The sequence below is a fragment of the Podarcis erhardii genome (genome assembly GCF_964252035.2).
Source record: "Podarcis erhardii genome assembly, chromosome: 14".
NCBI lineage: Eukaryota > Metazoa > Chordata > Lepidosauria > Squamata > Lacertidae > Podarcis > Podarcis erhardii.
In genome coordinates, this window is record NC_138503.1 from 28,761,088 (window position 1) to 28,786,620 (window position 25,533).

General features: G+C 47.0%; 1 protein-coding gene across 1 annotated transcript; it reads right to left on the reverse strand.

Annotated features, from left to right (window-relative positions):
* Positions 1–74: 74 nt before the first annotated feature.
* Positions 75–24,266, reverse strand: CTSH (cathepsin H). Its single transcript, XM_081839252.1, has 12 exons — positions 24,109–24,266; positions 22,746–22,777; positions 21,078–21,183; positions 20,909–20,979; positions 17,480–17,584; positions 16,132–16,218; positions 9,223–9,278; positions 6,995–7,076; positions 6,829–6,897; positions 6,084–6,190; positions 4,860–4,985; positions 75–2,797 (listed from the first exon to the last, which is right to left on the reverse strand). The coding sequence occupies exons 1-12, from the start codon at positions 24,185–24,187 to the stop codon at positions 2,722–2,724; spliced, it is 996 nt and encodes a 331-aa protein (XP_081695378.1). The 5' UTR covers positions 24,188–24,266; the 3' UTR covers positions 75–2,721.
* Positions 24,267–25,533: the final 1,267 nt, after the last annotated feature.

Sequence of the window (25,533 nt, forward strand, 5' to 3'; positions counted from 1 at the left end):
CCCAACCTCATTTCCCCCCGGCTAATTCATTCTGATGCAGATCCGGCGCCCCCAGAACAAATTCAAGACCAGCATTTTTAAAATTATTATTAATCCAATGAGCCTTTATTTGTCAAAACTAGAAACATCATCCTTACAAAAATAATCAGGCTTTTAAATGCAAAGAAACTGTTAACATCCCGCCCCTCCCCCCCCCCCCCGCAAACCAAGGGCAGATTACAAGATGCAGATTGCAAGATCCCTGATGCAGTGTTTTAGCAAAGAGGACAGAAAAGCTTCCGGGAATTTGCACTTCATTAGGTCTGTTAAAGGAACAAGGGGGCTCTGCCATCTTCATGGGTGTAGCCAAGATTTTTGTTGGGGGATGCAAGACTTTGTTGAGGGCAGGGGGAAGAACGGATGTGATTGGTAAGTTAGTTAAGCATTTCTATTCTTTTACTTGGCTAAGACCATGACGATCATCATCATCACCTACAGGAGCCCATCATTTTATTGCTATGGGCTTAAACACAGGATTAATGTAAATAAACAGTGTAAAAGGCAACTGATTATTTCAAATAAGCCAACATCTTAAAGATTTCTTCAGCATTACAATATTAACACCACACAGGAGTTTCCCAATTCAAGCAGAACAGTTCAAATACTGTAATTTTAAAAACAATCTGTGCAAAGACATTACCACTTGTTATACAAAATTGGGTTATATGTACATAAATGTGCTCAGGAATAGGTGTACAGATAAAACATGAACCAGGCAAATCATCAGAGCAAGAGCAAGGCAATCTTCAGCCTCAAGTTGAACTGTGAGACCCCTCCAAACTGGTTGCAGGAAGTTCTAGATAAAATCACTCCTTCACAGCCCACAAATCTTTACACTTGCAAGCACTCAATTAAACATGTCAAAAGAAAATACTGTACTTGAATGGGGCCGGTATGTGTCAATAATCTCTGACATCAAGGTTTTCACCTTTTCAATAAGATGCTTGGCCTGGAAAAGCAATTAGCAGGTATTGTTCAAAACTCTTGAGCGATAGACTTGTAAAAATGTTGAATAAACACAAAACCCTGAACATGATCTGATTTACATGTACAACCCAAGTCTGTGATGTTTGAATTACGGTTTTGATTGGTCTTGGCTAAGGGGCTGGACTATTTCTGAAGTATTTTAAAGTTGTTTCTCATTTTGTTCTAGAATTCTCACCTCCCTTGCATTGGGGGCACGGGTGGAAAGAGACTCTCACTTGCAAACAGAACAATAAAGAAAAATTCAGCCTTGTCTGGGTTTTGTTCTTTTTGTGATCAACAAGGGGATTTCCTCAAGGGGAGGGCTGTAAAAGTGCCCCCCTTGCTAATCTGTATAACAGATTGGTTTAAAATCAAGCCAGCTCTTCCACAAAGGCTTCTTATTGTAGGATTCTGATAACAAAAGCTGTGCAAAATGCTGGGAATTGGGAGATACGAAGCAGCTTGAGCTGAATGAGAAAACCAAGCTTTTTGAATCCCACCATCCCTTACCACTGGTCCTGTTAGCTAGGGATGATGGGAGTTGTAGTCCCAAAATATCTGGAGGGCCAAGTTTGGCCATGCCTGCTCTAAGGCATGGGTAAGCATCTGGCCCAATCACCTTCTAAATCTGGCACTCAGCGTGTTTTTACATGAGTAGAATGTGTCCTTTTATTTAAAATGCATCTCTGGGTTATTTGTGTGGCCTGCCTGGTGTTTTTACATGGGTAGAATGTGTGCTTTTATTTAAAATGCATCTCTGGGTTATTTGTGGGGCATAGGAATTCATTCATTTTCCCCCCAAAATATAGTCCAGTCCCCCACAAGGTCTGAGGGACAGTGGACCAGCCCCCAGCTGAGAAAGTTTGCTGACCCCTGCTCTAAGGCTTCCAGAGCATTATACCACATGCCAGCTGAATTCACTAGAAAGGCACTAGAAAGACACTCAACCCTTGTGGTGGGGAGGGGGGCAGCAGTGGGGGAAAGCAGCTGATAACCAACAATCGTGTAAAGTATGGTAATTGGTCAGAACTCAGCATTTCTTGGCATATGGGTTGAGGCCTCACTGAGGTTGCTGAAAGGGAGAGAACAGATTTCAAGTCAGTCACTAACAGGTCTTTCTGGAAAGCAGAAAAAGTGGAGTTGGGACACACAGAGACAAAACAATGAGCCCAACAACAAGTTATCTGAGGGTGTAAAAGGTACACACGACCCCCAGTTATGGAACTTGTTTTCCCCACCTTGTTTCAGTTGGTCTGTGTTCAGACAGTAGTTAAAAATTTGTCCGATTGCCTTCAGAACATAAGTGCAATTGGCCTACCTAAATTATTGCTGGCTGTGATACATTAATTTTTACTGGATTTTGTTGCAAACTGTGATTTTACTCTTGGTTTTAGTGCTGGATTTTTATGATTGTGTGAGCTGCCCTGAGCATGTGCAAGGGAATAAAGAAAATCTTAAGAAAAGGAGCATGATTTTGGATAAGCTGAGCAACTGTGTTAGAAAAACAAGATACACAGAGAACTAAGAAAGTGCAGCAACTTGGGTCAAAAACTTTTTCACAGTATCAGACACACATGTAGAGGAGGTGTGTGCTTGAAAATCCAATACAAGATAAATTGCCCCGCTTCTTGGCTCCGATGAACTTCATTCCAGCTTCAATTTTCAGCATAGTGACCCTTCACTACCAGTTCTCTGGCACCAAAATCCAGGCCAGCTTTAGACAAGAGGGACTGGGAAAGATGCACAGTCAGCAAGGCCACACATGTTCTTTCCACGTTCAATATAGAAGTATCTAAAAGAGAAAACAGGTTTTCATTCATAGGCGTTGCCTTATCAGAGAGGAAAGTACACAAAACCCTTAAGGGCAGGTAGGGCTGTGGCTCAGAGGTAGAGCTTGTGCTTTGCATGCATAAATTCTCAGGTTCAATCCCCAATAGCATCCTCAGGTAGGGCTAGGAAAGGCTCCCTGTCTAAAACCCTGAAGAGGCACTGCCAATCAGTGCAGACAACACTGGGCTAGATGGACCAGTTTTCTGACTTGGGGCTCATCCAGACTTCTGCTTGTCCTGCAGCTTTCCCCTGAGAAAACACAATCTTTACCTCTGAATCGGAGCAAACATCAATCGTGCTTTCTACAAATTAATGTTTGCTCCGATTTAGAGCTGGAGAGCTGGTTTTCCAGGGGGGAAACCATCAAAGCAAAAGCAAAACTGTTCAGACCCGTACTTTCTAGGCATAGGACAAGTGGAAGTGTGGACAAGCCCTTTGTCTAAGGCAGCTCCCTACGTTCCTAAGACTCTATTTGACATGGTGTGTCTTGGAATGCTTGAGGCTTTCCTAGAAAATTGGCCTGATGCACCCTGACCATGAGAAGCAGTTTGAAGGATGGTGCTTCTCTTGATTAGATTAGTTCAATTTATTAAGTGTCTCACTTCACACAAAGGAGTCTCAAGGCAATTTACAGACCTAACAGCAGAACACTATGCATTAAAAATCCATTAAAATGAAACAAATATACAACAGTGTACTTCCACAAAAACCAGTCAGCAAAATAACCACCCCATTACCACAAGGCTGAGTACCAAAAATAGATGTCCAAAAGCCAGACCATTAGCGCTGTCCAAATACCTGAGAAAATAAACCCATCTTCGCCTGGTGCTGGAAGGATAACAAAATTGGTGCCAGAGGGGCCTCAGGGGAAGGTATTCTGCAATTGATGGGCCACTACACACAGAGAAAGGCCTCTGATGTTAATCTGAGGGTCTGGCTGGATAGGTTCATATAGGGAAATAGGGTCCTTAAGGTACTGGAACCACAAGCCCTGCAATGCTTTGTGGTTCAAAACCAGCACTTTGGAATTGGGCTCAGAAACAAATGATCAGTTAGTGAACCCTGGCCAGAATTGCTCTATGTTCAAACCAGCCTAGTCCCAATTGGTAGTCTAGCCACTGCATTCTGTACTAGCATCAAACAGTCTTCAAAGGCAGCCCAACATATAACACATTGCAGTAATCTAGCCTAGAAGTTACGGGAGCTGATGCTGCCAGCCCCCAACCCTCTTTTGCCCCATATCCCAGCTGTCTAATGAGAATGAAAATTTTAACAACAACAACAACAACAACAACAACAACAACAACAACAACAACAATGCTCCTGGACGACATAGACACATGTGCATAGGCAGGATTAAGATGTTACAACAAACTCCAAAGAATCTTTTGCATTATAAATCAGATTTTGGAGAAGGGGCGGGGTTTTCATGATGCCCAAGTAAATCTTTAATATTTATGGCCTGATCGAGTCTAATGAGAGCTGGCAGGGAGGATCCTTTGTGGCTTTCTATGGATGGAATTGGCGACCTAATTCTTGATGATATTATCCCCAGCTCTGAAGCAAGCCACTAGATGGTGCCAGAGAATCAGCTAAGAATCCCGAAACAGCCATTGAGTCTAGCTATATATTTCTGACTACAACTCCCACCAGCCAGCTGGGGCTGATGGGAATTGTAACCCAAAACATCTGGACAGCACCAAGTTGGCAAAGGTTGGTTTATTATTAATAATAATTTTATTATCTGTCCTTCACCCTAAGGTACCAGTGCGGGTTAAAGTCTTAAAAACCATTTAAAACAACCAGAAGCTGTATAATGAAGGTGCCAGACAAACCACTGTGGGGAGGGCATTCCACAGCTTAGGGGCCACCACAGAGAAGGCAATCTCTTGGGCCGTCGCCACCACCACCCTATGCCTCTGAAGGCAAAGGAGTTACCAAAAGGCCATCTTCTGCAGATCTTAGCATCTGAGAGAGTCTGTAGCAAAGGAGGTAGTTTCAGAGACTAAAGAGGAATACTTTACCCATCCATGCCCCACGAGGGGCCCCAGGAATTTTTGACAATCCAGTACAGAAGGCCATTCTCCTCTCCGTAGCCTACAGCCAGGACAGCGTGATTGACTTTGTCTGGAGTTTTCTCACAGTGTTTGCTGTAGAAAGAAAATGATTTTTTTAAAAAAATTACTGTGTGTTGAATATGGAACCTACTGTCCAGGAAACCTACGCTTGCAGAATCCATGAGAGGAGGGGCCATGCAGTTTCTGCTTAAATCCCTCCCATGAAAGAGAGCCCACCACCTTCGAAGACAGCCCCTTGCACTGTCCAGCAGCTCAGACCATCAAGACTGAGGCTTCCTAGTGTTCGATCTCAGTACTTGTTCTTGCAATTTGACCCTGTTGCTCTGGCTTGTACCTCTGGAACAAGAGAAAACTAATGTGGTCCATCAAGGATGGGGATCTTGTGGCCTGAGTGCAACTCCAATCACTTTTTATCAACAACGTCTGGAGGGCCAAAGGTTCCCCTTCCCTGACCCCTACCTATGTAAGAGCCCTTCTATATATTAACAGCCCTTCAGATTATTAGACCCCATCATGCAAAAATACCCAACTTCTCCTGCGTCCTTTCCTCCTAGGATTTGGTCTCCAGGCCCTGACTTGCTCTCCTCTGGACACATCATCCCAGGGTGCCAAGGTACTTCTCAAAATGGAATGCCCAAAAGTGTTATGCTAAATTACTGTTTTATTTACAGTATATGCAGCTCTAATACAACAATGCAAATACAGACGTGATACAGATTCAAAACATTTCAACAGTAATTAGAACCAAACACATTCATGTTCCTGCCAAAAAGGCAAAGAACTTTCCTTACAAAAATGTTAAGAGAGAAGACAAGGATATGAAGCAACATCTTTGCCTTATAAGGGTCCCAGACTGGGGTGGGTGGGTGAGGAAAGGCTGGTGGACCCTTGACCCTGATGGCTTCAGCAGTCTCCAGGTGAGGTCATCTGACCAAATCAGAACAGACTGAAGTAACCCAGGTAAGAGAGCAGATGAAAAGTCAAGCATCTTTTCCTGCTCTCCCTTCTTTGCTCGACAAACATTGAGTCCTCATGGAGCAACCACACAAATGCTAACATGCCCTGAAAGATGCAAGATGAGCTACGGGGCCATGACAATGACCCTTGGCATTATCTATAAACCAGTCCCATTGCACACACACTGCCTTGTTCACAGCTCAGTATATTCACCTGGTGTAAACACCTTTCGTGTATAACATAAAGTCGTCTGTCACTTCAAAGGCAAAGCTCAATGGATTGTACCTCCCAACAGCTTCCACCATGCCTTGCTCATCATTCTGGAAGGAGAAAGTCATAGGATCATAAGAAGAGCCTGCTGAATCAGGCCAGGGGCACATCTAGTCCAACATCCTGTTATCACATAAGCCAACCAGATTCCTGTGGGAATCAAGCAGGATTTGAGCACAAGAGCACCCCTCCCTCTAGCGGCTTCCAGCAACTAGTATTCAGAAGCAATGATGCCCTCAACAGTGGAGGCAGAGCATAGCCATTGATAGCCCTCTCCTCTATGAATTTGTCTTATCCTCTTTTAAAGCCATCCAAGTTGGTGGGCATCACTGCCTCCTGTGGGAGTTCCAGAGTTTAACTATGTGCTGCGTGAATAAGTCCTTTATCTTCTCTGTCTCTGTCTTAATATGCAATGCTTGGCCCTGGCTCAGCAAAGGCTGAGGAGGGACTCCCCAGGACACAAAGCAAACAGCGGTGAGACACGGGACCCATTCCTTAAGGGCCAGAGAAGATGTGCAAAGTAGGAAAGTACTAGCAATCTGCCACCCACAGCTAGGTGTTTTCTGTTTACTGTTACCCCTCTTTCTAAGAAGGGGCCGGACAAGTTCATACGTCCAGTAGAAGTTCAGTTACATTTTATTTTCACCTCTTGGGAAAAGCAAAATGCACGGCAGGAGGAGTCACTTACCAGCGTAATGTTGACGACTTTTTTGACGAATGCAATGGCCTTCTGACCTTGGAATTTGCAGGTCCCGTTCTGTGCATGAGACAAGGGAGGCCCATTAGAGATGGCTCATTGTGGAGGGCAGTGCCAGCCCTCTTCTACTCTGCAGTTCTATTCCTAGCAACAATACCTGTGCGGTGTATGGGTAGTCATCCTCTCCCATCAGCCCTTTGTTGTACAGGATGTATTCAAACGCCTGGCTAGGGAGTCCCCTGGGGAGGCAGAGACACAACAGCACAAATCAGCCTGCTCATTCTGAGTTACTCTCTTGCTATGGAGATTGAGGAAGGTTGTGGGAAGGGAGATGCAGGGGATGGAACACTGAGTTTGAAGGTATGACTATGATAAGTAAGGGCTGAGATCACTTCCGGAGGCGGCGCGAACGGCAATGGCGGTCCTCCTCGCACTGTGAGGAGGAAGCTCCGCGGAAACGGGTCGTCCGCTACGGCAAAGCGGAGACCCGCGTTAAAAAACCACAGGCAGCAAGAGCCTGTGGCCGTGGGACTCAGCGGGCGCCAGAAGCGGCCCCTGAAACTGAGAAGAGACCCCGTAAGGAGCCTCTGATCAGGGAGGGGGTTGCGGCGCTGTGAGTCGATCGCTATTCCTGTGGAGTGAAGCTGCGCAGCTGCTGTCGGTGAGCGCTGACCTTTTTTCCTGGAAAATCGGATCCTGAAAAGTAACGACCCGTGAGTAACGAAGGACCCTAATAAATTTGAGCCTAAAGTATCAGAAATTTGGCAAAAAGCGGAGAGATGTAAACAGGAAGTCCGTCTTCTGCTGCTGCTTAAAGATCAAAGCAAAAGAATTATGATGTGGAGCCTTTGAAGAGGCACTAAAACTAACTGATCAGAGCATTCATTGAAGCTATTCCGGTGTAAAGTAAGGACATAACTTATTTAAGTGATTTATCTATTTATTGGACTGTGCTAATCTTTTTCTTTGGGAATTACAACTTTGACTGAGAAGCCCAGGTACTTTGGACTGCCTGAATAATAGAACTGTCAGCTTGCAGACTTGGTTACTTTGTACCTGAGGTTTGTTACAATTCTGACTGCTTATGGACTTGCTACTTTGAAACATCACTTGGCACATGTCAGAGACATTGTTTCGCTGTCTAAACCAACTCTGCTAAATACAAGTTATTGAAGGTACCTGGACATTAAATTGGATGTCTTTTTTTTTTTTTCATTGAATTGGCTACTTCCCTCAAGACATTCTGAGCTCCCTCTAGAGGATTTTGGATTTACAGCTGTGACTTTACTTTACTTTCTCTTTCCTTTCCTCCTATTTGACTGTCTACTCTCTGGGCTGTTGCTTTCCCATGGGAACAACTTGGTTTGACCTTGACTATTAGATAAAACTGGAATGAGTGGCGCAAGAAAAAAGGACGCTAGAGTAAGAACTAGACAAACAACCTTAACCTCAGCCTTACAGACACGTAGATCTTCTGTGCCTACTGTGCCATCGGCAGGGGAAGAAGGAATTGTGCCTACTCAGCTGTTGGCAGGGGAAGAAGAAACTGAGCAATTACAGTTGGAAGATATGGCTGCAGGAGCAACTAGCTCAATTTCAGAGAAAATTTTTGAAAAATTGGAATCTTTGGACAAGAGAGTGGAATCTTTGGACAAGAAAGCAGATGAACAAACGTCCAAGATTGACCAAAATACAGCCTGTCTAAACAAAATAACTGAACAAGTGGCTCTGAACGTAAAATCAATTGGACAGTTAGCTGAGGCCACTGAAGAAAATCGTAAATTGGCTGAGGCAACTAGCCAAAAAGTTGAAAATTTAGAACAAGAGGTAAGACCACTGCATAAACGAGTTGGAGAGCAACAGATGTATTTGAAGGTATGACTATGATAAGTAAGGGCTGAGATTACTCAGAAGATTTTTTGGGGGGGTTGTCTCCCAGATGCTGCTACTTACGTATCTTTCATAAAAATTATATGCAGCTCGATTGTGAAAATCCCCAAAGCAGTTTATAGAAAAGACAAAACCATAAGAAAAATTAACAATAATTTAACACTTTCAGGAATTTAAATTACAAAGAGACTAAAAAACAGATTAAGACTTGCATCAATGTTTTAAATGTCTAAATAGGCCGATCTAAACAAAAAAAAATTTCAGCTGGCACCGAAAAATGTCTAATGATATCAAGAGGCAGGGAGTTCCAAAGTGTAGGTGCTGGCACACTAAAAGAATGAATATTACAAATGCAGAACAAGTTACTTGGCACCAGTGTCAGTTCCGCCAACCAAAGCAGTTGAGTGGGTGTATATGAGGTAAAGTGGTAACGCATGTAAACTTGTACTAACTTGTTAAGGGCTTTATATACTAATAGTAACACCTTGAACTTACCCACTACATCCATGGTTGTTGAAGGCCTGAGCACAGTCAACCAGTTGCTGTTCAGCCTGGGGGAGGGAGACATTCCTGTATTCATTTATAATTTTATTTGTGTACTGCCTTTTCACACAAAAAAAAATATAAATAGGCTCATAACAGCTTACACCAAAGAAAACAGGAATGCATTTCAAAATCAAAACAGTGCAAAAACAATGTTATAGTAACATAATAAAACAGAGCAGTAGCAAATATAAGAACATACAAAAAAATTCAGTACTATAAATATACAACGTGTGACCGGAAAGTTTGATGAATGGTCACAGAAATCGGACAGCAAGAAATATTCAAACATACAATCGGCACTGGAAACCCACAAAATGCTCACAATTGTGTACGGAGATGAAGCTGTAACTCAAAAGACAGTGTATGAGTGGTTTAAGCATTTCTGTGAAGGGCGGCAAACCATTGAAGATGACCCTCAGTCTGGCAGACCGGCGACAAGCAGAACGGCGGCAACGATAGAGTTCATGAGTTATTGATATGGGATCAGCATTTTTCCGTCCAAATGATGACATGTTCCACATGAAATCATTACTGAGTTGTCCCACCCTCCATATTCTCCCAATCTGGCCCCACTGGATTTCTCTCTTTTTCCAAAACTGAAATCTGCACTGAAAGGGCACAGATTTCCCAACATTTCACATGTCCAAGCTGCTGTGACGAGGGAACTGAAAGCAGTTGTCAATGGTGCATTGTATCAAAGGGGGGCTACTTTGAAGGCCTGTAAGGTTGTAGGTTCAAATATTTCTTGCTGTCCGATTTCTGTGACCATTCACCAAACTTTTCGGTCACACCTTATAGAAAGATTACATTAACTACAGCCTGAGAAGGGTTTCTTCAATCCCTGGTTTCCAGGTAAATTGGCCTGCACCTAAAAGTAGGAAGTGGAAGCCTGTCCCTTCTAAAACCTGCATTAAATTAATCCAGGCATAGGCAAACTCGGCCCTCCAGATGTTTTTCTTGCTCAGGGAGATTTGTCCACAGCCAGGGGGAGGCTCCCGAAAGGGATCAGGCATTACAAGTTAGAGAATGAACTGTTAATTAACTTGTAACGCCTGCCTCTGGCTGAGGACAAATCTCCTTGAGCAAGACCTTCAGCTTTTTGGCTGTGTGTTCCTGCACGTACATGAGCTTTGCTGCTTTCAGCTATTCTAAATGCATGTTGAGCTTCTGTCAGGGAACTGCCATCGGAGGAACAGGTGGTGGAAAGGCTCCAGGAGAATAGGAGAGATTCTGCAGCAGAAGAAGGAACCAGTAGGGGGAGAGCAGGAGCTCCGGAGGAAGGGGAGTCGGAGGGGAGGCTCTGGGATACTTCCAGTGAGAATAGTGAAGAGGTAACAAGACCCCCCTTAGGAACTCCCACCCTTCGCCGGAAACTGTCACGCAGAGAGTCCCGGAGGCGCATGTCCGTCAAACAGCTTTTATGCTGGCGTAAATTCCGTAGACGCCCACTGTCAGATTCTACCAGCGACTGACGGAGTCATGCTTTGGGGGCTCCGTTAGTGACTCGGTTTGGGTGACCAGCCAAACACCAGAGGGATCAAGCTTTTACGCACAAGCAGCTCATTATCCCATCACAGCAATCTGACAGTCTTTGAAAGCAGCTTGTGCAAGCAGAGGGCATCATGAGCGAACCAGCCGGAACCGGAGGAGCAGGAGCTGGAGCTGGAGCAGGTCCAAGCCTGGAAGAAAGGTACAGGGCGTTGGAGGTCCAGCTCGCGCTGCAAACGGCGAGGCTCGAGGAGAGGAGGGCTCAAGATGCGGATAAGGGGAAAACCACCCCACTTGCCAGAAAGGTGCCTGGATTGGTGCAGAAATTTGGGGGGGATCCCAGGAACTATCAAGCCTTTAGGACAGAGATGCAATATGCTCTCAATCTACTGTTTGATGACTTCCCCGATGAGAACTCTAGAGTGGCGTACGTGATTGGCCATCTAGAGGGAGGGGCGAAGGACTGGATTCGACCCCTGATGGCAGCCAATAATGAAATCTTAAAGGACACAATGAAGTTTTTCGCGCCATGGACTTGATGTTTTCCAGCGAGATTGAGCAGGGGGTGGTGTGCAGGCAGTTAATGGCGTGTAAACAGGGGAGCCGATCTGTACGTGAGTACTGGACTGAGTTCACCATGCTGATTCATAGACTGGGGTGGGACCTTGCGAGTGAACCAATTCAAATGCTGTTTGAAGAAGGGCTCTCTCCGGCAGTGAAAGATGAACTTTCCCGGGCGCCTAGGGCGGAGTCTATGGATCAGCTGACTAAATCTGCGCTGTCCATAGGGGCGCGCCAGGAGGCAAGAGCTTTGGAAAAGCGGGAAGGAAAGGGGGAACGTTGGAAGGACTTCCGCATTCCAGAGATTCCGGAGCAGCCTTTCCCGCCAGCAGAGCCGATGGAACTTGGAACAGCGCGCGCGCGCACAGTTTCAAACACCAATGAAGGGCGGAAGAAGGAGGGAAAGAGCGCCAAGAGATGTTATCTCTGCCAACAGCCAGGTCACTTTGCCAGAGTCTGTCCGCAAAGGAAGGAATGGCAAGGGATGGCGGGAACTGTTGGGGGGAAGGAGGAAGGAGAAATCAAGGAGCAAGTAAAAGCCAACGCCTGGCTGCCAACATCAGGGCACAGCAGCCAGGCCAAGGAGTAGTGAATGTGCCCACGCCGGAACCTCCAAGACCAGCGCTAGTGATAGAGGTGTTGCTGGAACTGTCAAACGGACACCCACTAAAGATAAAAGCGCTATTGGATTCAGGCAGCTCCTGTAATTTCATGAGTAAGGAGTTTGCAGCTGAACACCAGATACAGACTATCCCATTAAGTAAGCCTTTGCAGGTTACCACGATTGATGGGAGGGAACTGTTGGGAGGAGAAGTGAGCCAACAGACTGTACCAATGATAATGAGGGTGGCAAGACACACAGAACTGATAGCGTTTAACGTAGCCACCTTGGGAGGAGCTCCTATTATTTTGGGAATGAGCTGGCTGGCACTACACGATCCGCTAGTAGGCTGGCATCAGAGAGTGGTTTCCTTTGGATCAGCACATTGCCTAGAACACTGCAAGGAGGGAGAGGCTCAGGCAGGGGCCAGGGCCACTCTAGCAGGGATGGAAGTGATGGACAAGGGGGAGGTGCCACCACAATACGCTGACTTGATGGACGTCTTTAGCGAAAAGGAAGCAGATAAACTGCCCCCGCACAGACCCTTTGACTGTCAAATTACCTTACTCCCAGGAGCACAATTGCCAGTGGGCAAGCTGTATGCAATGTCAGACAGTGAGATGCAGGAGTTAAGGGAGTTTATTGACAATAACCTCAAGCGAGGTTTCATCAGAGAGTCACGAGCGGTGGGGGCAGCCCAGTGTTCTTTGTGGACAAAAAAAAACATGAGTAAACCCAGGCTTGTATGTGATTTCAGGGCCCTAAATGCAGTGTCAGAACCAGTGACTTTCCCTATGCCTAGAATTGATGACATTCTGACACGGGTGAGAAAAGGGAAAATTTTTACCAAGCTGGACCTTAGAGGGGCATATAACTTGATACGTGTGAGAAAGGGGGATGAGTGGAAGACCACTATGTTCACCCCCTTGGGGGCCTTTGAGTACCTCGTTATGCCCTTCGGATTACAGGGGGGCTCGGCCTGTTTTCAATCATTCATGAATCACGTCCTGGGGCCATTGCTCTACAAGAACTGCGTAGCATTCTTAGATGATGTCCTGGTGTACTCAGAGAATGAGGAGCAGCATGTGCGAGATGTAAGAGAAGTACTGAGCAAACTGCGAGAAAATCGGCTGTGGGTGAAACTGGAGAAGTGTCAGTTTCATACCAGGGAGGTGGAATTCCTGGGGTACCGGTTGTCTGACAAGGGATTGGCCATGGATCCCAGCAAGGTTCAAGCGGTACTGGAATGGAAAACACCAAAGACCAAGAAGGACGTGCAAAGATTCTTGGGCTTCGGAAACTTCTATAGGAAGTTCATAAAAAACTTTGCCCATTTAACAGCGCCCATCACGGATTGTCTTAGCAGCAAGAAAAAATTTGTTTGGACGGAAGAAGCGCAGCGGGCGTTCGAACACTTAAAGCAGGCGTTTGCGTCGGAAGAGCAACTTTTGCACGTAGATCTACAACAACCAATGAGAGTGGAGACTGACGCGTCAGACAGAGCGGTGGGGGCCGTGCTTCTCCAGCCGGGAAAAGATACGTCTGAATGGAGACCGTGTGCATTCTTCTCGCGGAAGTTGAACAAATCCGATACACAGTATACGACCGAGAACTGCTCGCCATTCATGAAGCATTCCGGAGATGGCGGCACTTGCTGATTGGGGCGCAGCACAAGGTTCAAGTCCGAACTGACCACAAAAATCTGGAATACTGGAGAACAGCCCGAGTGCTGAACCAGAGACAAGTGAGATGGGCCCAGGAGTTCTCCAAATTCCACTTTGAGATTAGTTACGTGCCAGGCTCCGAGAACGTGAGGGCGGACGCTCTTTCCAGGAAACCTGAGTACTTAGAGGGGGAGGGAGCGCCTGAGGCAAGGCATGTAATCCCTGAAGACCGCTGGGTGTGTGGGGCGGCATTGGTGGGGCAGAGGGAACTGATAGAGGGTACTGAGAACGATGAATACGCCCAAGAGAAACTCAGAGAACTCAGGAGGACAGAGGAGAACACAGGGGGGTTTGAAGAAAAGAACGGGGCGTTGTATTACAAAGGGGCACTGTACATACCCGATGGGGAACTGAGGGGCAGAGTACTCAAGCAGTTGCATGACAGCCCCACAGCGGGGCATTTTGGACAGCACAAAACCATGTGGTTGGTTACCAGGGAGTTTTGGTGGCCCAAGGTGAGGGAGGACGTACGGGAATATGTCAGGGGTTGCGACAGGTGCCAGCAAGCGAAAGGGGAGAGGGTGGCGCCAGCGGGGCTATTACAACCCTTACCCACACCAGAAAGGCCATGGGAGGCAGTATCCATAGATTTTATGACGGACCTGCCAAAATCCAAAGGCAAAACAGCTGTCATGGTGGTGGTAGATCTATTAACTAAGATGTGTCATTTTATAGCCTGTTCACATGCGGTCACAGCGGAGGAAACCGCCAAGTTGTTTGTAGAGCATATTTTCAGGTTGCATGGCGCCCCCTTGAGGGTGGTCAGCGACAGAGGGAAACAGTTTACTTCCAGGTTCTGGAGGAAACTTATGAGCTTACTGCACGTGGAACTCAATTTTTCAACTGCCCGGCACCCAGAAACAAATGGGCAAGCGGAAAGGGCAAACGGGATTTTACAACAATACCTGAGGTGTTATGTAGAAGACAGAGAAAATGATTGGGTAGATAAGTTACCTCTGGCAGAATTTGCCTACAACAATGCGGAGAACGTGTCCACAGGGATGAGTCCCTTTCTGGCAAATTATGGGTGTCATCCCCGGACATTTCCAGGAGAAGGAGGGGAGAGGTGGAGCGTGCCGGCGGCGGAACTTTTTGTTGAAGAGATGGAAGCGATCCACCGTCAGCTTCAACTTAACTTAGAGAAAGCCAAGGAAGAATATAAGAAGCAAGCAGACAGAAATAGGAGGGAAGGTGAAACTATAAGGGTGGGAAACCGGGTGTGGCTATCCACCCAAGGGAGGGAGTAAAAAGTTGAGACCCAAAAGATTGGGACCCTTTGAGGTCATACAGCAGGTCAACCCAGTAGCATTCAAACTCAGACTGCCCAGTCACATGAAATTGCACCCAGTATTTCACAGGTCATTACTGTCGCCGTACCGAGAGGGACGTGAGTGGGGGGAGCGTGAGAGAGAGGTCACCCAAACGCCCGTGATCGAAGAGAGAGAAAGCGACATGAACGTGGCAGGAATCATTGATTCCAGGTGGAAGGGGAATCAGGTGGAATATCTGGTAGAATGGGAGGGGGAAGTAGAGTCGGATAACACTTGGGTACCAGCAGAGGTAGTCAACGACGAGGTTTTAATAGAAACATTTCATCAGCGTTTCCCAAAAAAACCGCAACCCGTGGCACGATTTAGAAGGGAACACTTTGGGACCACCAATGAGGAAGGGGAGTTTGAAGGGTTCCCAGAGTCAGGGGTGGGTGAGGAAGCCGACTCCGACGAAGAAGAGGAAGACGGGGAGAGAGACGGTACGCCGTGGCTAGAAGTGTTTGAATCCTCGGACGACGAGGAGAGTTCCTTCAGGGGCTTTCCGCCCTCACCGCCAGTGGGAGAGGAGACGGGGGGGTGTGAAGGGGGCCCTGGGGGGGAGGTGGATGTCAGGGAACTGCCATCGGAGGAACAGGTGGTGGAAAGGCTCCAGGAGAATAGGAGAGATTCTGCAGCAGAAGAAGGAACCAGTAGGGGGAGAGCAGGAGCTCCGGAGGAAGGGGAGTCGGAGGGGAGGCTCTGGGATACTTCCAGTGAGAATAGTGAAGAGGTAACAAGACCCCCCTTAGGAACTCCCACCCTTCGCCGGAAACTGTCACGCAGAGAGTCCCGGAGGCGCATGTCCGTCAAACAGCTTTTATGCTGGCGTAAGTTCCGTAGACGCCCACTGTCAGATTCTACCAGCGACTGACGGAGTCATGCTTTGGGGGCTCCGTTAGTGACTCGGTTTGGGTGACCAGCCAAACACCAGAGGGATCAAGCTTTTACGCACAAGCAGCTCATTATCCCATCACAGCTTCTGACATTCCCTTTTTGCTGCCGTGGATGCCCAGTCCTTTTGTCTCCACTTGGTTCTGAACAGGCAAGCCACTTTTTCTTAACCCGGATGTGGCCTAGACTTTCATGAGGTTAACACAGGCCACACAGACATGGAATAGAGGGAACCAGATAAGCCAGAGTTCAACAAGGCCAGAGTTCAACAGGGGAGCCTTACCAGGTCCAGTAGCTTTCCTGTTGCAATGGCAATAGCAGACTCCAAGCACCCAGTGGTTGAGAAAGTCCAGCAACTGCCACAGGGACCCTTGAGGAGGCGGGAGAAGTCAGATGGATGGAAGAAAGGAAGGAAGAAGACTGGTTGACTGAGTTTACTTACATATGGCGCTTTTCCACAATAAGTTGCACCCAAAGCAGCTTACAGCAAACATTCAGAACATCAAAATACAGCTCATTGGTCATATAAATATACAACATACAGAGCAAGTCAGTAAATTCAAAAATGACAAGAAGGAAGGGGAAGGCATGAGAAAAAGCAACAACTCGCTTCCCACAGGTAAAGGAAGGCACAGTGGCCTGGTTTCACACCTAATTCTAACCCATGGTTTGTTCAACAAACCAAAAGCTGTGCCACAGATAGTCAAACCAACCACATTTTGTTCCTCACAGCTTGTTTTCCAGCAACTTGTGCCTTTATAGTTTGGTGAGCATCTGGGGTAGGGGAGCCAAACAAACCATAGTTAAGGAAAGGGGCTACATTCGCATGTAACACCAAGCCCAAGGTTAAGCCCAAGGGCTTAAGTTGACATCAAACCATGGCTTCAGGTCGTGGTTTGTTGGCAGTAGAGAAACTATAGTTTACGCATAACACTGAGCCATGGGTTAACAAACTGTGTTTTAATGTTATGTGCAAACCAAGTTTATATCTGTAGCACTATCCCAGGGGTCTGCAACCTTTAAGACAAAAAGAGCCACTTGGACCCGTTTCCGAAGGAAAAAAAACTGGGAGCCGCAAAACTCGTCATTATAAAAATAACTTTTTTGTCACTTTTTGACCCCTCAGAATTACTCCTCCTCATAGAAATAAACGTTAAATTAACAAGTTACCTTTTTTGTGTGTGTGTTCTTCACTCCCCTTCAAAACAGTGACCAGCGTACATGCCCCCTTTCAATGCAGTGTCCAGCGTACATGCCCCTTACAATGTAGCGGGCAGGCGGGCGGGAAGGTGACGTCGGGTGACTAACGCACGCACCGCCCCCATGCGACGTCACAGCCAGTACAGCGCCCGCCACAGTGGGGAGTGTTGGGGCGCACAATGCGCCTCCTCCCCTCGCTAGTATCCGCCCTGGAGCCGCAGCAAAGGTGTAAAAGAGCCACATGCGGCTCCGGAGCCACGGATTGCAGACCCCTGCACTATCCGTTTCAGCAAAATCCTTAAGAAAACACAAGCCCACAACTGGAATTACATTAAAAACCCTTTTGGGTCTCCAGTGGAAACATATTTTCAATTGCTCTGTGGGACCAACAGTTGAGGGCGGGAGAGTGGCCTTCAGGATCAGTTCCTTACCTGATTTTTCACAGGTGTCACAAAATTTCCTTTCTTCCTCCAGTCTATGGTTTTTGGACATGCCCCACCACGGCTGATGAAGTTGCCAATGGTGGCTGAGCAGTTCTGGAAACAACAAGAGAGCCCTTCACTCAGCTGGCAGCTGACCTTCCTCAGACACAGAAGCCCTTGAGGCACAAGTGGTGAGTGTTGCCAGGTTGGTTGGCCACAATCCGCTGTGGCACATCAAATAAGAACAGGGGCTTTGAGGCCAGAGGAGTCTCTGGCTCAATTGCCACCTCTGCAAGCCACCATCTCCCACCTGCAGCCTCACATCAGCTGCAGGAGCAAAATAGTATCAGACACCACCACCAACATGAATTCACCATATGACGCTTGGCAACCCTTCTCCATATATTTTCCCTTATTTTTATTACAGTTTTCTCTTATTATTCTTTTTATTACCTTTCATAGAAGGGACTACACTCATTATATGTAAAATAAGCCTACTGGGAATTGCAATAATGACTTGAGAGTAAAATTCATAAGTAAGTTGGCTAGCCTGTTTTTTCCGATTCCAGGGTTTACAAAAATATTTTTCACTTTCAGTACATTACAGAGCAAAAATAAGGCAATGAAATAAAACTGCTCAAGTCCCTATTTTTGAAAAAACAAAACACAACCCCAGAATTTTATTGCTTACAGGAAAGTATTTTTAAAGCCTCTATTTAAAACACGCTATCTTCCTCCTCCAGACTTTGTGTGTTTCCAGGATGTCTTATTTTTAGACGGTTAGAGCTCTATTTTCAGAACCTGAATGCAATTTGGGTAATAATGTGTTCTCAAAATGCAGTACTCCATATTTAAACTGGGTGCTCGGCCACTCCCCATACAGCACCTGCCTGGTCCATGGGATCCCCTGGCCCGTGAATGTGGCATGCGGAGGTGAAGGAACCTCCTGCAATGCCCCCGGGTGCTGGGTCCTTGCTAATCCAGCATCACCTTTAATTTCAGGCTTGAGCTAATATAAGTGAATCACTATGACTGTTATGTACTGAAGTTCTCACCCTGGGCCAGCAGGGGGATACTGTAGATAGTTTTCCACTCAGGTCCACATATGCAAATAAGGGATTGAAAGTGACATTCAGTGATTGGATAGTTACAGAAAGTGGTTACTGTTGCGTTCTAGTGGAGCTCTATATAAGCAGGCCGGCTGAACCCTTCAGTTCAGTTCAGTTCTGACCTGTGAATAAACAAGAGCTGTTTGAAGAAACGCTGTGTCGTCTGATATATTCACCCACAACTTAACACTGACCACCTGAAAAGGGGCCATATAAATACTAAGTCCAATGTTTATCCTTCGGAAAGAGAGGTGTAAAAACTCAAGTCTTTTAGCACATACTGTACACTTTGGAACTCCCTGCCAATTGACTATAATTTTGCTGTAATTTTTTATTTAGGAAAGCCTATCCAGGTATGCTGAATGTTGATCTGTGTTCTAATCTGTGTTTAGTTTATCCCTGATAATTTTAATTTACTGAATGCTTTAAATAGTCATTTTAACTTTCTATATATGAATTTTATGAAATTAAAAAATTAAATACAGCACGCACACACACACTATTGTTCCAGCTGTGACAGGTAAATTTTAAGCTCTGTTATATCTTCTAGAGCTTCACACCAAACTGATGTTCTTCCTTCCTTTTTCTTTAGGACAATGTGTTTCTCCCGCTCTTCTGAGAATTTATTCTTTCTATACGGTTGTGAAAGTAGAAGAGCACAGTCTTCTTTTTGGCGATCACTTGTAGCCAAGTAAGATTGTCTTCCATAAACACGGTTTTAACAATGAGTCCGTAAGTCACTGTGGAGGCCAATTCTGGATCCACACGTCCTTCGACAGTGGGGACATAGGTTTCCGGGCGGGAGTTGATCACAGTGTGGATTGCCAAGCGTGCCTTCCTCTTAGTGTGCTTCTCCCTTGCGTCCTGAGTTTGAGCATCTTCAAAGCCCATGACACCTTTGGTAAAGGCTGTTCTCCAACTGGAGCGCTCACAGGCCAGCGTTTCCCAGTTGTCGGTGTGTGCTTATACTACATTTTTAAAGATTTGCCTTGAGGGAGTCTTTAAACCTCTTTTGTTGAACACCAGCATTACGCGTTCCATTTTTAAGTTCAGAATAGAGTAGTTGCTTTGGAAGGCAATAATTAGGCATCCGCACAACATGACCAGTCCAACGAAGTTGATGTTGAAGAATCACTGCTTCGACGCTGGTGCAAAAGGCACAAGTTAGGACCTATTAAGCCCTATTTGGCTTGGGCCCAAGCTGTCTGAAGGATCATCTTCTCCCATACGAAGCTGCCTGGGCTCTGAGATCTTTGGAGGAGGCCTTTCCCTTAGTCCTGCCACCCTCAGAGGCATGCTTGGTGGTGACATGGGAGAGGGCTCTGTCAGTGACTGCTCCCAGGCTTTTGAACTCCTTTCTTAGGGAAATTAGACTGGCTTCCTCCTTGTTGCCATTCCGCCAGCAGGGGAAGACTGTTTTATTTTGACAGGCTTTGGTAAAGGGCTGCTTTTAAAAGGAAAGGGGTTTAATACACTCGTACCTTGGAAGTCAAACAGAATCCGTTCCGGATGTCCATTCAACTTCCAAAACATTCAGAAACCAAAGCACAGCTTCTTATTGGCTGCAGGAATCTCCTGCAGCCAATCAGAAGCCGCAGAAGCCCCGTTGGACGTTTGGCTTCCAAAAATAGTTCGCAAACTGGAACAGTCACTTCCAGGTTTGCTGTGTTCAGGAGCCAAAACATTTGACTTGCAACGCGTTCGGGATCCAAGGTACAACTGTATTGCTGTGCTGTTTATACCATTTGCATTTTTGTGTATTTGATTTTTATACATTTTTAATTCTTTCGGAGTTGAATTGCTTTTTAACCATTATCTGTTATATGTTTTTAGCTTTTGGCGTTTTATCTGTGTTGCTTTAATTTGGGTATGCCACCTGGAGTCCCATTCTGGGGCAAAGGAAGGATATAAATAAATAAACATAATAATGAGAACTACGACAATACATTTATGTTGGTATGCTGCAGTGCATTGCTTGCTGTGAAACTGAATCTCCACCCCCACCCCTCCCGCCACCTGCTGCAATAAACAGATGCACTGGCATTCAATCCCAGGCTTTGTGTGTGGGTCTGGCTTCCTGGATTTTGAACTTTCTTAGATGCATTCTCTGGGACCAAGGCACACAGTCAATCCATGTAAGGATTCCTCTCTTGCACAAGCATGCTTAAGGGTTACGTGTGAAGGACGCACACCTGTGACTTCTGAGAGACACGTGCAATAGAGAACATGGCAAGGACGCAAGCCCAGGATTGCATGGTGAGCCCCCAAGCATTCCTTGTATGATGGGGGTGGTGGGGTGGGGAGGGAAATGGCAGGAAGGCGCATTTACCTGGGGTTCGCGCCAGAGATACTTTTTCCTGAATTCAGCAAATGTCATGTCGGCAAACTGGTTCAGACCCACTGAGGAAAGAAGGAGAGAGAGAAGAGGGAGTTGTGAAGCCAGGTCTGCAGTCAACCTTGCCCTCTTTTAAAAGGTATCTCAAGAGCAGGGTCCGTACTTTGGAAGGTATGATTCCCAGCATTGTGCTTCTCAATCTTCTGTTTGTTACTAAGGAAGATCTGAAAGCGCCGCTGATACTCCTCCGGGCCGTACTGCTTGTTGTTCTGTGGGAGAGAGGAAGGACACAGCAGCTGCAGGACACAGAAGTGAAAGTGCAACCCTGGGCAGATTTAGAACAGAGAAGTGCCTCCCCCTCCCTTGCTCACAAACCGCACCTTCTTTGGAAGTCCCCCACCCCCACTTCAATCTGAAGTATCCATTTCAGTCATGGAACTGAGACATGGGAACTGGTGGCTGATAAGAGACCAAGGCATAAGCTGCCTGCTGTGATGCAGGTGGTGAACCTGTGGCTCTTCAGGCGTCATTTATTCCATTTAGTACCACTACTACTATGTATGGAAGTGAGAGCTGGAACATAAAGAAGGCTGATCGCTGAAGAATTGATGCTTTTGAATTATGGTGCTGGAAGAGACTCTTGAGAATCCCATGGACTGTAAGAACCTATCCATTCTGAAGGAAATCAGCCCTGAGTGCTCACTGGAAGCACAGATCCTGAAGCTGAGGCTCCAATACTTTGGCCACCTCATGAGAAGAGAAGACTCCCTGGAAAAGACCCTGATGTTAGGAAAGATTGAGGACACAAGGAGAAGGGGACGACAGAGGACGAGATGGTTGGACAGTGTTCTCGAAGCTACCAGCATGAGTTTGACCAAACTGTGGGAGGCAGTGGAAGACAGGAGTGCCTGGCATGTTCTGGTCCATGGAATCACGAAGAGTCGGACACGACTAAACAACAACAACCACTACTACTACTATTATTATTAAATTTCCATACTGTCCTTCATCCAAAGATCACAGGGCAGATTGCAATATAAAAACCATAATAACAAACAAAACCATAACCCCGCCCCAACCCAGTTTAAAAGGCCACTGATTCCCTGAGCTGGTCCTGTAATGAACAATTCTTTGGCATGGGGTCCTCTTGGCCACATGCTCAAAAAATCTAAAATTTCAGTTTTTATTGCATGGCTTTATGTATGACTCTAGATATATTTTTATGAACAACAGTATATCCTAAGTATTTATTATTATTAATAAATACTACTACTACTACTACTACTAATAATAATAATGAGAGATGCTCAGAAACCAGTTTGTCATCATTTCAGACCTAGCAACTGGCTCACTGGGGCTGCATGGCTTTGCACCTTTGTTTCCAGGCAGGCAGGCAGGCACCTGTGTGGAAAAAAACACACACAGCTTAGGCCACCCTCCCTGGGGGATTGAATAGGAAGGGTGAGGTGCTTCCTGGAGGGAAGGAAATGAGCTGCCTTTTACTGCATGCTGAAAGGTGACAAAAGGAGGTGGCTGCTTGGAAGACAGTTATGCAAAATGCTGACTCTTGTGGAGATATTTCCCATTAGTTCCAATTTAATTCAAAGTGACTCTCTGAATCCAGCACTTTTTGAGAAAGACCTAAAAAATCCCTCGGGAGGGAGACGAAGGCGGCACTTGCTCTCTTCCCTCCCACTCTCCCTTGAAAGTCCAGCAGGAAAGTCCCTTCCAGTGGAACCAGGCCAAGGGAAAGTGAAACAGGCCTTGAGCATAGGGGGTTATACCTAACTTTGGGGGAGTGGCGGCTTATGAATGGGCAGGAGGGCCTTACCTGAGACATCCATATCTTGAAGAGAAATTCCTCTGTTGAGGGAAGAAGAAAAACACAAAATGAGAGACTTTAAAAAAAGAAATGGCAGATCTGCACCATACATTTAATGCACATCCAACTCCCCATTAAGCCACCAAACGTCTCCCAAAGAATCCTGGGAATGGTAGTTTCCCCTTCACAGAGCTATAGGCTGTAACAGCCTTAACAAATGACAGTTCTCTGAAGTCTTTGGCGGAAGTCATCTGCTTTCAGTGTGAGCTGGATGTGTATTAAACACTACCCTAAGCTACTAATTAGCAAGATTCTGTTTCCCATCTTATTATTAGCATTTACAGGCTGAGTCCTTTAAAAGAGGCCCGCTGGATACAGAGTACAGTGGTACCTCGGGTTACAGACGCTTCAGGTTACAGACTCTGCTAACCCGAAATAGTAACTTGGGTTAACTTTGCTTCAGGATGAGAACAGAAATCGTGTAGCAGTGGTGCAGCGGCTGCACCATTACCTAAAGTGGTGCCTCAGATTAAGAACAGTTTCAGGTTAAGAACGGACCTCCAGAACGAATTAACTTTTTAACCCGAGGTACCACTGTACCGTACCCATGTTCCACGGGGCCTCTTTTAAAAGACTCACCCTGTATATCCTGCCTATCCTGCAAGGAGCTCAAAATAGCAGGCATAACTACTTTATCCTCACACAACCCTATGAGGTCGGTCAGGCCCAAGGTCACCTAGTGAGCTTCATGGCTGTGCGGGGATTTGAACCCTGCTCACACAGGTCCCTAGTCCGACACTCTAACCACTACACCGCACATTATGCACAGAAGCAAGCTGCACCTCCGCACCCCCCTCGCCCAGGAATATGGTGACCACCCACTCAAGTTCCTGCCATCCCAGCCGGTGAAGGGAGGCAGAGAAGATAATAGTATAATAATGAATAATCCCTTATTTATTAAATTTGTATACCGCCCTTCATCCGGAGATCTCAGGGGGGTTCACAGCATAAAACACAAGATAAAAACACAAAACTCTGAGCGGGGGGAGGCAGGCGCACTTTGACTGCTCTCCTACTAGTCGCCTCCATTTTTCTGCGGGCGCTTGAGGACACGCGCGCTCCTGGCCAAACCCTCCGAGGGCGAAGTAGTGAAAGCGAAAGGGAATGTGGCGTGGGGAGAAACGGGGCCAGGCGCGGAGGCCCGTTTTTCTTTCACTCCCCCAGATCGAGGTGCGCTTCTTGCGCCAGCCGCCCCCTTCGGAGCCCCCCACAAATCGTCACCGGCTCCTCCCCCCCTCCTCCTCTTGGGGGAGGGGTCCTGGCTCCCTCTCTCGTGCTCGTGCCCCCCATCCGCGCTCGCGCTCCGCGGTACCTTCCTGGTGGCTGAGCAGGCAGGAGCCGAGCGCGGAGAACACCGCAAGCAGGAACAGCGGCAGCAGCTGCGCCCGCATCTCGCCCGCGGTGGAGACGGCCGGAGTCGGACTGCGAGCCTCGGGACGCCGGCGGGGAGGAGGAGGAGCAGCAGCAGCAGTGGCCGCCTCCAGGGAGGGCAGAGAGGGAGGAGAGGCCGGCCCCTTCCAGCCCGTGGCCAGGGTAGGCGAGAGGCGCACTCTGCCCGCGCTCAGAAGCCACGCCGCTGCTCTCCCAACGAAGAGCAGGTGCTTCCAAGGAGGCGGTCAAGAAGGAGTCTCTTTCTTTCTTTCTTTCTTTCTTTCTTTCTCTCTTTCTCTCTTTCTCTCTTTCTCTCTTTCTCTCTTTCTCTCTTTCTCTCTCTCCCTCTTTCTTTCTTCATTCACCATTCTTCTTCAAAGAGCTCAAGGTGGCGGACCTGCTTCTCCCCAATCTCATTTAATCCCCACGTGGCGCATACGCAGCGCAAAGTTAAACTCTGGAACTCCCTCCCACAGGAGGCAGTGATGGCCATCAACTTGGAGGCCTTTAAAAGAGGATTGGACAGACTCATGGGGGGGGGGGAGCTATTGATAGCTGCTATGCTCTGCCTTCAAAGTTGGAGGCAGCAATTCTTTTGAATACCAGTCGCTGGAAACCACAGAAGTGGAGAGTTCTCTTGTGCTCAGATCCTGTTCGCAGGTTTCCCACAGACATCTGGTTGGCCACTGTGGAAGACGGATGCTGAACCAGATAGGCAACTGGCCTGATCCAGCAGCCTCTTCTTATGTTCACAGCACCCCTGGGAGCAGGGGTTTTTTTTCCAGGGGGAACTAGCCAGAACAGTTCCCGCGCCATTGCCATTCTAAGTGAATGAGACAGGTGTTCTTGGTGAGTTCCGGCACCTCTTTGTCCATAAAAATAGCACTGCCTTGGAGGTAGGTTAGGCTGGGAAATGCAGTGCCTGCCCCCATGAGCTTAATGGGCGAGTGGTGATTTAAAACCTGGTCCAAGACTCTCACCACTACACCACATTGCATTTCAGTGGTGGGGGCAGAAGCAGAGTGAGAGCCCAATTGGACCACTTGTTTTCAAGCTTGGACTCTCTCCCTGTTTTCTTCTACTACTCCTGCCCCAGCTTACCTCCAGCCTGCCCCAACCTGTTGCCCTCACGGTGTTTGGAGCTGCAACTCCCATCAACCCAGCCAGGACCAGAAGGTTAGAGCAACTCATCCCTTTGGCTGCCAGGGCCTCCTTGCTTCTCCCATTGGGATTGATCCCAGTCAAACAATTCATCTCAGTCGAAGTCCCCCTTACGCAGGGGAAATCCCAGGTGTAGCCCCCCCAGCCCCTCTGTTGGGCCCCTGGAACTCTCCGCAGGCCACATTCCTTCAAACCTCAAGTGTTT